Source organism: Pholis gunnellus (assembly GCF_910591455.1).
Source record: "Pholis gunnellus genome assembly, chromosome: 3".
Lineage (NCBI taxonomy): Eukaryota > Metazoa > Chordata > Actinopteri > Perciformes > Pholidae > Pholis > Pholis gunnellus.
Window position 1 is genome coordinate 5,365,368 of NC_136529.1, and position 16,157 is coordinate 5,381,524.

At 44.4% G+C, this 16,157-nt stretch overlaps 1 protein-coding gene across 4 annotated transcripts in view; it reads left to right on the plus strand.

Annotated features, from left to right (window-relative positions):
- slc41a1 (solute carrier family 41 member 1) overlaps positions 1-16,157 on the plus strand; it is a 49,148-nt gene that overhangs the window by 19,180 nt on the left and 13,811 nt on the right. The window contains exons 1-4 of one of the 4 annotated variants that reach the window (XM_079186591.1): positions 1,645-1,895; positions 3,355-3,468; positions 3,589-4,501; positions 12,958-13,065. In XM_079186591.1, coding sequence (XP_079042717.1) covers positions 4,016-4,501; positions 12,958-13,065 — 594 coding nt within the window. In that variant the 5' untranslated portion in view covers positions 1,645-1,895; positions 3,355-3,468; positions 3,589-4,015. Of the gene's footprint in view, positions 1-1,644; positions 1,896-2,832; positions 2,967-3,354; positions 4,502-12,957; positions 13,066-16,157 lie in introns of those variants that run through there. The other 3 variants (XM_079186588.1, XM_079186589.1, XM_079186590.1) reach the window with 3 other exon arrangements.

A 16,157-nucleotide genomic window follows, 5' to 3' on the forward strand; every position in this document is an offset into this window, starting at 1 on the left:
CAAGAGTTTCTTTGCAGTTTCAGATTATCAATAGAAAATATAATTAGCAATTGAACTATGATGTATTATTATCGATGAAGTCATTTGGCTCAAATTAGTCCCACGTAGCTTCAACAATTATATTTTTTTAATTAATTACAATACAGTATAATGCATATGAACATATGATTCTGCATGCTCACTGTTAGTACTTTACAGGACCAGTGTGTAGGATTTAGTGGCAACTAGCGCTGAGGTTGCAGGAAGCGTGTAGAGAACTACGGTGGCCTACAGGTAACATAAAAATACAAGGCCCTCTCTAGAGCCAGGGTTTTTATTTGTCTGTTCTGGGCTACTAGAAACATGGTGGACTCCGTAAAGATATGAAAACACAAAGACCCTCAGTTTTCAGGTGATTAAACACTAATGAAAATAGAATTTTGAATATTTTATTCCATTTCTTTAATCACGTAAAATGTTGAAAATGATCCCTTTTACTTGTAACATCTGAGTACGTCTGGCTGATTCAGGAAGCGCTTGATTTGATATGTAGCAGAGCACGTATTTTAAACGTCAATATCACAGACGATCATGCTCATTTAATCGTGGCAGCCAAAATCGTGATCGCGATTAAAATTCGATTAATTGTGCAGACTGAAAAAAAATCATAATGCGTCTCTGGTATTGTTCAGGGGGCCGGACCAAATGTGGAGGCGGGCCGCATCCGGCCCGCGGGCCGTAGTTTGGGGACCACTGGTATAAACCGTTGTAGCCTCTGGTCGCCGGGCGATGCTATGCTGCTGATGCTGTTGATGCTGAGCCGAGCGGCTACATGTAGAGCAACAGGCAGACAGCTCAACAGAGCTCAAGGTCCTCTGGGGACATTGTTAGAGCTGCTGCTCTCCAAGGAGTGGACCTATATGAGGCTGAGGCATGCAATTCTTCTCTTAGATAACACACAAACACATGCACTCTGCAATCCCTTGGTGAAGAAAAGCTTCAGTATGCTTATACGTTATGATCAAAAACCACAATGTTATAGATTTGTATAGGAGATGTGAAAAGGTAATAATAAGAAAATAGAAGAATGCCATAAGAGATAATTGCATGGTTGTAATATGTTGATCACTATAAATAAACTCACTGCTGAATATAGAGACACCTTATAATCATTAAAGTGGTTTCCAAAAGGTTTCCTTTCTTTCATTGTCTATGAATATCATGCCATTCGAGATCCCCATTGTGTGGTTTCGGGTCATTTCAAAACCTCCACTTATGTAAGACTTGCGTTTATTTATTATCTGTGTTGATGGATCATTGACTCGAGTCTGCCCTGGCCCGCTTAGCCGGCGTGCGTGCCCATTCATACAGGAATCTAGGGCCTTTGTTAAATTAAAACTTCTCTATCTCTGAGCCTCCCTGGTGGTAAATTAGCAGGCTTGTGCAGGAGACTGGCACCGCACGGGCACAAATTTCCACACCTAGTGTGTGTGTGTGTGTGTGAGGGGGGGGGGGGGCTGTCTGTATCTTCAGCCCAGAGTGTGGAGAGGGAGGGCCCGCCTTGTGGCTTCCTGGCCCCCCGCACCGGACGGGGTGTATTATAGACGCGCATCCAAGCAGCCGGGCGGCGGGGGCCACTGGTCTGGTGCAGTAATGTGACGGGGGTCGACTGGACATAGACTGGGTACAACACCGCGCGGGAGGAGGACGTGTCTAACCATTAACCAGCGTTAACCACCGAGGCAGCTGAGCGGGAGCCGGTACCGTGGGCTGCATAAAGGCGTGCGCACCGGCGTCCACGCCTCAGCCGGAGCGCCTTACATAGAGGTGGAGGGGTGCATCCAGCCGGCAACGCAAAGCGCGTCCGCTCTGACCGAATATCGCTTTTCCTCTCCAGAACACGCCGACAACACAAGGTAACCACCGCCGAGGAACTTTTTATTTAAATCTTACTACCTGCTGGACATTTGAAGCAGCGGGTTTCATAGAACCGAATGAGCGACCGGCTGTGAGAGCGATGTCTTTATCTAACGGAATGTGTCACTTAGCGACTTCAAAACTGCCAAGACACCGCCGCTCGTACCCTAGGTGATAAAAAGAAACGCGGTTTGCACCGACTTTTCACGAGTTAAAGTGCTCGTGTCGATAGCGGCCGGTGACATGAGCTCCAGCCCGGTGTTGGAACAGAAAGCTCTGCCCTCGTTTAAACGAGCAGCAGAATAGAATAGGAGGGCTCGTCTATTCAGCCCCGACCAGGGGAGCACTAATTTACGCCTTTGCCATGTTGGGTTCGGGCGGTGTTGGTCCTGACTACTAAACAGAGGATTGTTTCAGCGTGGAGAGCCAAAGACTGTGCGGATGTCGCAATAACGCAGGCAGGATGAGAGCCGCGCCAAGCCCGCAGTGGTACGGCAGGATGCGAGTAGATTGGCCTTCAAAATAAGAGCGTCAATTATATAGTTGCGTGTAACCTGTGGGCGAATGCGCACCTTTCTGCGTGGCCTCCGTGTCGGTAAGGACTAACCTTAGCCTATCTCTAAATAGGCCCGGCGTGTTTAATCAGTCATTGTCGATGCACGAGTCAAAAGTCTTTGTGTTGAGTTGCTGTGGTTTGTTTTGATGAGAGGAGACGAAGAAATGAGGGGGCGTTTACTTTGAAAGGTCGGACAGGAACTGTTGCTCTTTGCGTCGAAAGACGGACGAATTGATGGTCGTGTGACACTCCGTTGCAGAAGATGTACGCAGCACCTCAGTTAATGCGTGACATATTTTTAGCCGCCGGGAGGAAATTTGGCGCTGGATGAAACTGATTTTAAACTGTTGCTTTCTCCTCACTCCTCACGTCCTGTCAGCGGAGAGCGGAGTGATTTCGCTTGGCTTAAGTACTGCAATAGTCTATTATATGGGCGTCAGAGCGACTAAACTTATGGTGTAATAATTCTAAATATCAGTTTTCGAGATTCTATCAGTTGTGTTATATTATTGTGGTGAGTTTACATTTTCTATATGTTTTTATATTTCTGTAATAATCCTGTAACATTCACATATTTGTTGTTTAGTTTATTGGTTATGATATTTGCACGTTATCCTACAGCTTCATAGGATTTCTGTTTTTTGATAAAGGAAATTATTATATCCCATAGTAATCCGTATTAAGTATTTTTCCAAGAATGGAGGCTTGAGCACTACCATAGTTTTCAGCTCTTACACGTTGCTGTCTTCTAACCACTCAGAGCTGTATTTTGTTGTTTTTATTAATATTATATTAAAAATTAAAAAAAAAAAAAAAAAGCCGTGATCTACTAGCTGCTGGTATTTGGAAATCAAATATTGGTATTTAGGACTGAATAATCAATGAACGTGTTCTTTCCTCAGGTGACTGTCCACTCTGGTTGGAGAGGAACCTTTCTGCAGGCTGCAATTCAATCTTCATATTACAGACCTTTAAATATCTCCCTTGAAAACCTCCCAGCAGCCACGTGGTGTAAGGTGAGACATTCCCAGCCTGGTACACTCACCAGTCTGACATGATCAGTGGACTGAGAGCATGACCAGTCGGCGCTGCTATCTTCCCACTTCAGACCTCTGATTTGATTTTTTTTCCTGCAGCTCACACTGAACTTTCCGAGGACTGTTTACAAGTGACTGATAAGGGATTTCTCTGGCGAGTCCCCGAGGCTATTCTTTTCCTTTTCTCTTCTGTTTTGAACCAGTATGCCCTCTTCTTTTTTCCGCCAGTCTACCCTGAGCATCTTGCAGTGAATGGAGAACATACTGGTTCTGCTCCCGAAGCACCGACAGGAACACGGGCTCAGCAGACGCACGGCTGCGTGTGGCTCGCTGCAGGTTTTTCCCTACAGTACCGTCTTCTCCCGGTCTTTAGTAGCGACCCCAACTCCCTGTAAGCCTCTTTAATGGGATAAATCAATTGGACTGATCAGGTTCAAAACCAGATCGGGTGGCCGATTCCATTCTGACTTCCCCGAAACAACCTGACCTTTTCTTGTCAAGCCCACTGTCCTCCAAAGGCGTCCGCATGGTACTTTGGTCGAAAGAGCAAGACAAACTCCCTGACGTCGACATGTCCTCCGGGGCCATTGAGGCGAAGAAGGAGGGAGGGCCCCCGACATCGGCCCTACTCAACTCCAACTGCTCCGTCCAACCGGTGATCCTCGCCGAGGGCCCCAAGGAGGTGGGCCCGGTAACCGGCGGCGAGTTAGAGCTCACAGAGGTCACATCTTTCCCAGAGAGGGCCGGTGAGACCGGGGAGGATGAGGAGAGGTCGGAGATTGTGGTGGCGATGGACTGCCGGGCCAATGCCAAAGGTCAGCGGGAGGAGGACGCTCTCCTGGAGAACGCCAGCCAGAGCAACGAGAGCGACGACACCAGCACCGACCAGAGCCCAGAGCCGCCGACCCCCCTCAAGGAGACCTCCTTCTCCATTGGCCTGCAGGTGGTCTTCCCTTTCCTGCTGGCCGGGTTCGGGACGGTGGCAGCTGGAATGGTGCTAGACATTGTTCAGGTGAGTGATCACCAATATGTTCTTTACTACTCAGTGGGCACACGACTTCTATATATATTTATAAGAAATGTGCTTAGTCCTGATTCTGATCAGAAACTGGTGAATCCAAATAAACGATATATGAACGATAAATAAAGTCTGCTCTCTTTTAGGCTAAAAAAAAGTTCTGGTATGCACCAAAAGGTCTAAAGATCATGTATACTAACACTAATTGAAAGGCCATTAGTTCGGGTACTTTGGGAGATGGTGGGAAGTGGGGCACAAAACAGTTTTGGATGTCTTTCAGAAGCAGGAAAGAGAAAATGCCGGGTGCTTTCGGTTGTAAAGTAGTAAACTCCAGATGAATGCAAGGTGCTCAAGAAGTCAAACTAGTCACCTATAGAAAAAGGGAAGCCTCTGGGCTTATTTCAGGGACACTCTTGCCGAGCCAAGAATGTAGTTAAAAAAGAAAGAAAGACAAATAATCAGAACGTCGCTTTTTATTTGATACGCCCTAAAACCAAAAAAGAAAAGCCTGGGGCCTCCCTTTTTCTATACTTTACTCATTCAGAAGTTAGTCCAGCTAGTTGAACTCGTTTGCATTAACTGGTTCGACGAGCCTGGCTCACAACATATGTCACGGCGCTGCTGGCCTGTCTGCTGTCATGTGTTTGGGGATGGGTGGGGCTCTGGTCACACACACCATGCGGGTATTTATGTAACCTTTCTCACCTCTAAGGCCTGCCTGCCCGTCTTCAGGGCTGGCACATACTGGTACGCTCTGTGTGTCTGTAGTGCAGTGTGGCCAGAGAGCTGCTGCCTCCAAGAAAACATATGAGTGCATTTAGAATTGCTCTTTTTACGGTTGACTCATTGTCTTTGTCCCTGAGTATACATCTGGGAGTGTAGAAATGTAGGCCAAAGTCATGCTGACAGCTCATATATTTCTTTAAAGTCAGCTTATGATGCAGATAAAGCTGGAGGTGTCAGGCTGCCAGGGGACCAGTCCCGGCACATTGTGTACACTCATACTGGTGCCAACATGGTGGACCCAGAAGAACTCACCACAGGGAGGAGGGGGAAGAGGCTCGGGGGGGGCGGAAGAGGGGGGGGGGGGGCGTACTCTCTTTCAAGCACCTGAAATGGCAGCCCGCCCCGGTCGAGCTGTGAGTCAGAGCGGAAATAACAAAAAACGCAACGCGCCGTCAAAGCCTCCATTACCGCGCGGTTAGGTATCCCCACTACACCAGGAATGCAGAGGTTTGAGGTCAAAAAAGTTTTCATGCTGCCTCAACTTAGGCACCATGCTGCTGCAGTCCCTCCAGTTTCCAAAACACACAGCGCACCATTCCTTTTGGAGGTGACACTGAGAGAAAGAGGAGACGCAGAACTTCTGGTCAGCCGTGCTTGTGCCGGAGCAGGCGAACCTTGAAGTAGCGCTTGCCGCGAGGTGAAAGGTGAGACCTGACGGTCAGCTTGACCCGATTGTTGCAGTGAGTTCGGCTGAGCATCTAGCAGGTTGTCTCGCTGCCTAATTCCCCCCTCCATGACACCGGGAAACGCTAACTCAGCTAATCCCCCCCTGTCCTTGCAGGAAGGTAATTGTCTAACCCTCTCTCTCTCTCTCTCTCTCTCTCTCTCTCTCTCTCTCTCTCTCTCTCTCTCTCTCTCTCTCTCTGGTTTGACCAGTCTGCTAAAAGATTGGAAACTCCAACAAAGCTCGAGCCTTTATTCAACGCCTGCCTGTCCTTGAGTTTTAGAAGTTGCTGCTTAGACCGGTGCATGACTTGGCATTTTTGCAACACTTCTTTTAAATGTGACCTCTTCAACCTTAGTCACTTTGACTATGTACAGCACACACACACACACACACAAACAGAGCTTATTGTCTCATTCCCACTCGGGGGTTGGCCTAGAAAGGACCGTCCAGGCTGGTATAGAGGAGTGAGACGTCTGCATAGTTCTGCTTAGTGACTTGGCAGCATTATAGCCTAAAACCTTCAGTCTCCCAAAGCCAGGGCTAGAAACGGGGCTCACTTGGGCGACTCGCTAAAGGTTATAAAGGTCATGCATTTCTACTTTACCTGAGAGGGCCAAGGTCAAAGGCCAAATGGGTGATTTGTTATCAGTCAACAGATTCTAAAACCTATGGAACCTTCTCCCTGCGCAGACTACGAACCAAGAATGCAACTTGTTGCCTCAGTACATTCTCATTATCATACATGTGTCTGCCTCAGTGTCTAGCCATCTGTCCTGCGTGCCTGTAGACTTAAACAATAGAATATATCTATAAAGAGGTGGGACACAGCTTCAGCCAGACTAAAAATACAGACACCAGTATACAGGAAATCACAATGGGTTTAACACCGGCCAAGCCCTCGCTGCCCACCAGACACCGTTTTGTGCCGACCACATCCACTTGCCTGGTTCACCATGAGCCACAGTGAGACCAGAGCATGGGCTTATTTACTCAAAGTGAATCATCATTCCGGCGACTGGTTGATGCTCAAATGGATGCATCATTGGGCAAAGACTTCAAAATATAAAAGGACCAAGTGCGTTTTTCTAAACCTTTACTGGTGCCTGACTATTTGCACTTCCTATTGTGACTGCTTGCTTTGACCCTCTACTCATATTGGTCAGTCTTTTCCGTCAGCCAAAGATGTTTTGTCCCGACAATCATTAACAACATATCAGGTCACAGCTGTTAAAACCTGACAACATCCCGGACAGCTACTTAGTTAGGATCTAAGTGATAACGAGTTGAAGGATTAGAAGGTTAGAATGCTTTTGTGTCGCCCCAAACCTTGGCTAATATTTCACTCTGTCCAGGATTCTCAGGAGTCCTTGGAGGGTCCCGGGTTGCGTATTTGCACTCCCCCTTGTCAGATATTTCAGCCTTTCACCCTGCACCCACCTGCATCTGGTCCATTGACGCAAACGGTCCACATCTCAGGCTTCTTTAGGGCTTAGCCTAAACCTTGTGACAGCTTCAGTGTCTCTGCTGCCTGACAACTTGTTAACATTTTTCACAAGTAAATTTATTGTTTTTCAGAATCAGAATCAAAACCGTTTATTGCCAAATACTTTACACATACAAGGAATTTGACTTAGTGAATGGTCCATAACAATAAACAATTAACACAGAGCAATATTCGAGACATTTAAAAATATAAAATATTAAAATTGACAATAAAATATGGTATATATATTAGGGGTGGGGGAAAAAATCGATACAGCATAGTATCGCGATATTGTATCGATACACGGAAGCCAAGTATCGATCTTTTATTCTATAAACTATAAACATTTTGGTACTAGAAAAATAAAATCAATTGCTTTTTCAGTCCACTAGATAGTCCTGAGTTGTTTTCTGGTGAGGTCAGCAGAGCTCCTGGGTCAGTGAGATTGGTAGGAAGTTGGTCAAAACAAAGAGAGACATCGATCAGAGAAAGAAATCAGAAATGCGCTGTCCGCGTTTGAATCAGACGTCTGGACTTATTTGGATTTTTATTTAACAAGGAAGGCCGTCGCAGCATTTTTTCACCGACACAGCTGTGCCCAAACTCTACAGAGATTAACGCGGCGCGAATCGTGTTAATCGCATCATTCGCGCCATTTGCGGCGCCGGTCTCGCCGGGGACTATTTGTGTTCATTCGCGTGAATCGCGCTGGACGCGCCGGAGAGAGGGTGCGGCTTATCGCCCTGAAAGCCGTTCAACTGTCCGCCATCAACTGTGGAAAAAATCACCTCTATTTCTGCCTAGTACGTGTTGTGGAAGTCCCAGATATCACGGGAAACTAAACGCTGTCATGTCTGAGTTCATAACATAGTCTGGAGGAGCTCCGTGGATTTCATCGAGCTCACTGTGTCTAGCAAGCCACACGTCGGCTGTTTACTACAGCTGTATGAACACAAAATAAACTGATTTTGCTGTGATTTAACGGCAATAAACCGACAAAAAGGGACTCCGAAATAACTACGTAATGACGCCGATTTGTACTTGTTTTCTCAAAGGAGCTCAGATCGGTCGGTGCTATTCTATGCTAACATTGTAGCAGCTCCATCAACACTCAACATAACGTCATCTAGACGTAAATACGGCAGCGTCTTTTCATTGTTTGCACCATATGGTTCATGTGCCTGGCTGCATGTGAAGTGTTTCGCTCACCCGCTCAATCTGGCCTCACAACAGGCGTTAAATCTGCCAACAGCAGCCAGGCTCATGGGGAGAGTGCAGCGCATAACTGGCTCTCTGCCCTCGACGTCCACGCATCGCAAGTTATACCAGTTATATAACTCTTATATCGTACTTATAGAAGTTATAGACACATTTGCATTCAGTTAAGTTTGTCAGGTGCATGCAACATTTATGACAGTGTTGGTCAGTCTGTCTGCTTGACAATCACATTTTTCTACAATAAAAATGATTGAAGTGAGATGAACAGACTGAAAACTTTATCTTATTAGATAAAACATGTTGACACAGTTTTCCTTTGGGGACATCATTTGCAGTTGAAAAAAGGTAATAAATCGCAATATATGTTATCGCAATACTCAGCATATTGCAGTATCGTGATAATATCGCAGTATCGTGATAATGTCGCAATATCGTGATAATATCGTATCGTGATAATATCGTATCGCGGGATCTCTCGCGATTCCCACCCCTAATATATATATATATATAATACAAGTGTATTTTAATATAGTAAATGAATACCTTACCCACAAAATGACCATTTGTTAATCAATGTCTCGCCCCACGTTACCTTGAGTTCTTAAAGAAAACCGTTCTCTCGTGCCTCCACGGCGAATGAAAAATCAAAAAACGAAGAAAGACCGTTTTCTGCTGACTTTTCCGGACTCGCGAATGAGTAAGACTGTTAATACAGAAGTGTTTTTAATAGTAACGTTTTAGCAAAGATGCATGTGTTTGGAGAGTAGTGAGCATACGACTGGATAAATGAGACTATTATAATGCTCGAATTGTGTGGGATTTAATAGATGTTTTGATATAATTTTGCTGTTGTTAAACGTAGCCCCCATTTCCTTCAATTCATTAAGCCTTTTCTCATGTTCCCCATGAAGTTTTCTTAAAGAATTCAAAGCAACACGGGGAGCGTAACTGATATACAAATGTTCATTTTGTGGGTGAAGTATTACTTTAATGTCAATGAGGTCTTGTTTCATAGCTAACGTTCATCTTTCAGGTTCAACTCCAGTGCGCCAATTACTTTTGGCCACAGCTATGTTAATTTTACCCTCCACGGCATTCCTTTGCACATGAGGCTGAGACCAACCTGTACCCCCCTGGAAACAGACACCACCTGGTGTAGTTTCTGTGACGCTGCCGGAGCTGCGTTGGCATTGAATTGCGTGCCATCAGCTTCAGCTTCAGCTCCCTGCTCTGTACAGCAATTACAATGATCACAACTAAAATTGGGCCCTGTTACTCAACTGGGCAACCCGACCCTTGTGGGGCTCGCATACCAGAGCTCCTATAGGTCTGTACACAGAGGTACTGGGGTTGTCCAGTAGAGTTCCTGGAACCGAGGAGGTGGCCATGAGGAGGGAGGGAGGGAGGGCTGGCTTGGCTCAGGGCCAGTGTTCCATGGAGACAACAACATATATCACCACAGGGGAGGCAAAGAGGGAGATAGGGGAGTGAGACAGAAGTAGAGGGGGGGAGAAAGCTTGAAAACATGCGGCTGTGAAATAAGAGAGGAGTGCTCACAGAGGTGCCCACAAGGCTGCTGGGTTGGCAGAGGGCAGTGAGCCAAGCTGAGGGACTGGCTGTTGGAAAGGAGCTCTGCTTGGCCTGGTGACAGCGAGGGGATAGACAGAGGGAGTTTAACCCACACTGGAGTTTCGGTGCCACGCCTACTGATACAACTCAAACTGAGCTGTAGACGACACCCCTTTTCCGTCCTGTACATCTGGATGCACAGTGGGAGGAACGTAGTGAAGCTTGCTCGTGTGAGAAAATGAAGGCTAACAGTGTTCAGCTACTCCTCTGTTTTCCTCCCCTCGTCAATGTTGTGCGTCCCTTTTCTTTTCTGTGTCCGCCTCTGTGAATATTGATTCAGCTCTGGGCAGACTGGACCGTAAGTGCTGGGGGCCTGTGAGACCGGGGCCCACCAAAGATAAGCACTTTTACTGGAGATAGATCGATGGCCCCCAGGCCTCAGCAATAGCTTTGTTTCTGGCCACAGAAGTCCGCAAACCTGCTATCACTGCATGAACACTAATGGAGGTACAGCGCAGGGAGGCACTTTACCACAGTGACTGACAAGCCCAGAGACTCAGGCCGTGGTTACACTCGTCTTTTCAATGCGACCTTTGTCATCCCTTCACGCCAGGAAGCTTTAACTGTCAAGTCTGTACACCAAGATCAGATCTCGCTCTTTTTGGGATCCGATCGGCCAGATCACATGCAGGGTGGGCCCGGCTCGCATTGAGTTCGGATCTCAGTGAGGTGTGGACAGCATGAGGCCACAATCCGGACAATTTATCAAACGTAAGGGGCCATCATCTTACCCCCCACAAGGGAGGTTCCACAGCTGTAAACTGCTGTCTATGTCTGCTGATGAAAACCCAACATTCCCTGATTTTGCTGCTTCAAAATAAAAGCTTTTAAATAATAAAGAAATGGGGGACTTTTCTTGTGAAGATATTTTAGGAAAATGTATTTATCACCGAATTAGCGGAACTTTGTTAGCTGTTATTCTTCAATGAAACAAGTCTATCAATACTGCATGGAGGAAGAGTAAGTGGCAAAAATAACTTTTATTGTCAAGAATTTATAGGAAATTAAATGTATTTATCAAGTGTTTTACAGTTCCTCCTTTAATCACAACATATGTCCGATCACTATCCGATCAAGCAGGTCTCATTGAAGTGTGAAGTGTGGACACATATGCAGAAACAGCTGAGTTCAGATCTGGCATGCCCGATCAAAACAGTTGCACTGAAGTGTAATCAAGGTCTCACAGGGAACCCACCTCCAACTCAAGGGCTGGCCAGCAGCCAGGAAGGAGGTTATTAAGGGTCAGGTCTATTAACACCATCTATACATTTCACTAAAGGCCATCTACTATGGATCTGGATGCACAGCTAAGCAGAATTGTTCTCTTGCACGTGCTAAACAGGATCTGTGATCCTCTCAAGCAAGCCCAACACTTGCCCAAGTTGTCCTTTAGATTTATCTGGCCTGGCGCCTGGCTGACTTTACTGTATGGCTTTGGTTCTGGGGGTAATACATAAAGCGAAATGTAGCTTTTCTTTACTGAGGTAGGGGCTGAGCAGCACGACAATGCAAGGTCCTAATTGTCCCAACACTGAAGAAGTTTTGCTTGACTTGTCGTACCTTTATGGATTTACTCTTGGTTTGTACTTCCACCATGGTACACGGTAAAATATGGGTTCTCTATTATCATGGTGCCAACTTGGCCTTTTGTTTCACTTATTCATTCAGCCTGACATCATGTTCATGACCAAATTCAGTTCTGAAGAGTGGGCATCCAGTCGCTGCTATTTAGTAGCAGTTGCTAGGATCACCTAGCTTAATATTAAGACAATTTATGAAATTATAAGTTGTTATTTCCATAAAGGGGAACACCACCTGAATTCTTATGTTATGTCAATGGCCTAGAAAAGTTCAATCACTATTTGTTAACCTGAGCTACTGTCTCTCAAAGCCAAAAACCAGAATAAATAAGTAATACTCAAACTTGTGATGTCATCACAAATTTGAGTCTTAGCGCTCTTGTTTTTGGATTCAGGAGAAAGTTGTTCATGTTCACTAATATTTTTGGACTGTCTTAGACCATAGCTATTAGGAAAATGGGCGTAGTTCCCTTTAAGTTGACCAACAACAAAATGTACAGGTCCATCCATCTCATCCATGCTTTTCTTTTTACATTTTTCCTTTTGCTACTATTTATGGGTGTAGCAAAGTAGCTAGCTAGTAACTTTACACTCAAATGAAAGGTTGAAGAACATTTTCAACCCTAGCTGTAACAAAGTATAATTTTGATGATACTGAGATATGAGGCAGCCCGGCCTCCTTGTGTTAAAGCTGCAGCAGGTGAAGATTGGTGGGTAACAGTGAAGGATGGAAAACACAAGGGAAGGGGGGTGGAATGGAAGCCGGATTAGGAGGATAATAAATAATAAATATATAATTTCAGCACAAAGTCCCAGTGACCTTGATCTTGCTAAAGGAGAGCAGAGAGCTGAAATGATACATAGCGTAAAAGGTCTGCAGAGACACACTATCTGGTCCATCATACAGGTCTGGTTTCACTGCTGAGTCAATACTAAAGAACAAGGTTTCAGAGACATTCTGCTCCCGACCAAGGGTACATGATGCGTGTGCCGTGTCTCTGTGAATCTGATATGTCCCGTTTCTATATGGCAGTGTGTTCATTACATTTGATGTTGTGTCACTGATATTACATGGTGGTCGTTGCAGCACTGGACGGTGTTCACGGAGGTGTCAGAGGTGTTCATCCTAGTTCCAGCGCTGCTGGGGCTCAAAGGCAACCTGGAGATGACGCTAGCCTCCAGACTTTCCACCGCGGTAAGAAATGTTTGTTTGTGTGTGTGTGTGTGTGTGTGTGTTGGCGATTGTCTTCGCTTTATCATCCCGAAGTACCTAATATACACTTTGTCCCACTAGAAGTGCCACTGGGCGTATTATGTTCCATAAAAAAAGAATCATCTTATCTGTAAAGTAGCCATACCTGGAGTTTTTTTGGACTCTTTGTATAACACTGCAAAATTGTCTACGCTTAGCCTGGGGAATTGTTTCAATTGATTGTGGTTGTGTAAAGTTACCTATCTCTCATTGCCTGGCAACCCCTGTCAGACCCATTAAAGCTGATTGTTCTTGGGATCAGAGGTCATATTGCCAAATGTGACCTGGCTTTCATACAAACTGATAGCAACATTCCGGTCCCATTCCTTGTTTTTTGTTTTATGACTTTCACTGGCCGTGGCCAGCTGGTTTACCTGGGCATGCATGTTGGTTTTGTCTGAATATGTTGTTCATCCTAGACATCCGCTGAGTAGCAATAAATTATTTGAACAATTTATATTTATATTAATTTGAACTAGTAATTAATAGTTAGCTTGTTAGTTCATATGCTGGTTTAGTCAAACCAAAGTCCATGGTGTTTTAGTGTTTGCTTTAACCAGATATTAAAGGTCTTAGTAGGCCTGGAAATAATGGAGCGCAAACTTGGAAGGATACATAATTGGTGGGGGGGACGGGTCTGTGGGTTCTCCCCCATGAATAAATAAAAATGTCCTGCTTTTCTTCACCACTTAACCGCTTGGATTACGTCAATAAACAGCCACCTGCAGTAGTCTAGATAAGTCACATTGAGGGTGATATGAAACCCAAGAATGCATCAAGAACAGTATATAATTGAGTGGATCAAGACATGAAATAATGGTAATCTCATAAATAGTTAAGTAAAATTTGCATTTACCAACCACACATCCCAAATAATAAAATCGACAAGGCCAATGCAATCTATTTATAGCCATCTTACACGTAAAAGAGGCGACTCTTTGATTCGGCTCCTTCGTGAATGTCCCATCTCCATAGCCGAATCCTTTCCGATCAGCGAGCCAACGGCTCTCGCAGATCGGTTCGGCATGTCGGCGACAGTACAATCCTACTTATAGCTAATTTAAAGTCTGGCTGCAGCCAGTGTGGGCCACGGTTCATTCATATTCGCTAGTCTTTTCCTATGTTCCATTTTCGGTTGGTGGTCGCAGTTAAGCTAAATAGTTTTCCGTTCCTTACCTTTTGTAAACAGTCAGACTCGCGTGTGTATTGACAGAACGCATGCTGTGTCAAGCAATCAGCAATGGGTTTGACTAATCCAACTCAAAGGGTGGTCCAAAAATGTGTCAGCTGCTTAATATAGTCAAATTATCATTGATACAGGCCACTTAAATTTAATCACCTGATTGGGGGGACTGTATAATGATAAGTTATCTCTTGAATCTGTGTTATGGTGTAGTTTTTGTGTAATTATAGCTAGCTATCGCACTGGCTATTCATATTCACGTGTTACACAGTCGAGTGCTTTGGTCTGCAGGGTTTCCACAAGTACAATTTATTGCCGTTGTTACATCTATTGTCTGCGGCACCACTTAGCTTTTGAAGCTATGAAGCCGTTCTCTGAGCTAACATGGTCCAGTGTATGGTCTAAGGCAGAGGACTTTAACAGGGGGTCCGCGGAGGTACTGCAGGGGGTCTGCGACATTTTTGGTTGATTAGACAATTTTTAAATTTTTTTTCCAAACATGAATCTGTCCATTATTTTAATAGTTCAGTATTGTATGCAAGATAACAGGTATGTTTCTGCATGGCAGTGGCACTAATAGGCCATCACTCATTTTCGTTTCCACATTTATGTTTAAAATAAAAACGTCAATTTGAATAGCTTGTATGCATGATTATCATGCAATTAAGACAATGTTGATATTGGCATTGGTATCAGCTGACAAGGTATGTTTCTAAATGGCAGTGACACGGCCCCCCTACTCACTGTACCTTCACATGTTTAAAATAAAAACATGAATATATGAACCTGTGTATTATTTGAATAGCTTAGTATTGAATGCACAATAAAGAGGTATGTTTATACATGGCACTAGGCCCAGTTTAATATAAAACACAATTTTACACAATATATATAGTCGGGGGTCCCTGCTCCATCTCTCTATTAGTTTGGGGGTCCTTGGCCTGAAAAACATTGAAGACCCCTGGTCTAAGGGCTCACTGACCTAGCAGCACACCCTGCTATTATGAAGGCATAAGAGAATTAGTCCAGAATTGCTCTTAAGCGCACCAATCCTCACATTCTTTCCACTGGCCTGTGGAAAACAGGTGAAGAAGCTGATTAGCATTGCTAACAGCGGCCCACCCAGCATGGGCAGCTCCACTCAGTCACAGAAATAACCTATTCTAACAAGACGTGTCACATTCATGTTTCCCCAAATTTCTATAGCACGCTAATCCATCTGGCTACAAGCTACAACAGATCCACATTTGTTGCAAAATTTCCGAATTCTGAGTAATAGTTGAATAATTATGACCAGCAAGATCATATTTCCGTATGATTGAATAACAAGTTGAAATTGTCCACATTTACACTTCAAAACTGAAAAATAAGACAGCATCAATAAATCGATTAGTTGTCAACTATTAAATGAATAGACAACTATTTGGGTAATCAATTAATCGTTTTTAGCTATTTTGTTTTGAGAAAAAAAAGAAAACATTCTCTGATCCAGGCTTCTTTACTGTGAATATGTTCTGGAATCGGTACTCATCTGTGACAGTAAACTGAATAAGTTTGAGTTGTGGTTTGAGGACGTCATCTTGGGCTTTGGGAAACAATGATCATTTTTGATAATTTTCAGACATTTTATAAACCAAACAACTAATCAATTAATCAGAAAGAATGAACTGTTAGTTGCAGCTTTAAATGATAATATCTATCAGTAAGGAGTCATAAAACATCCAGTAAAAATTGTAATGTTAAAATCACCACCTTAACCTGCCAGTTTTATGTTGCTCAAAGTTGCACATTATAGACATAAATGTAGCTTGAATATATACTTTTGAGCTTGTTTGTAACAATAAAAGCCAAA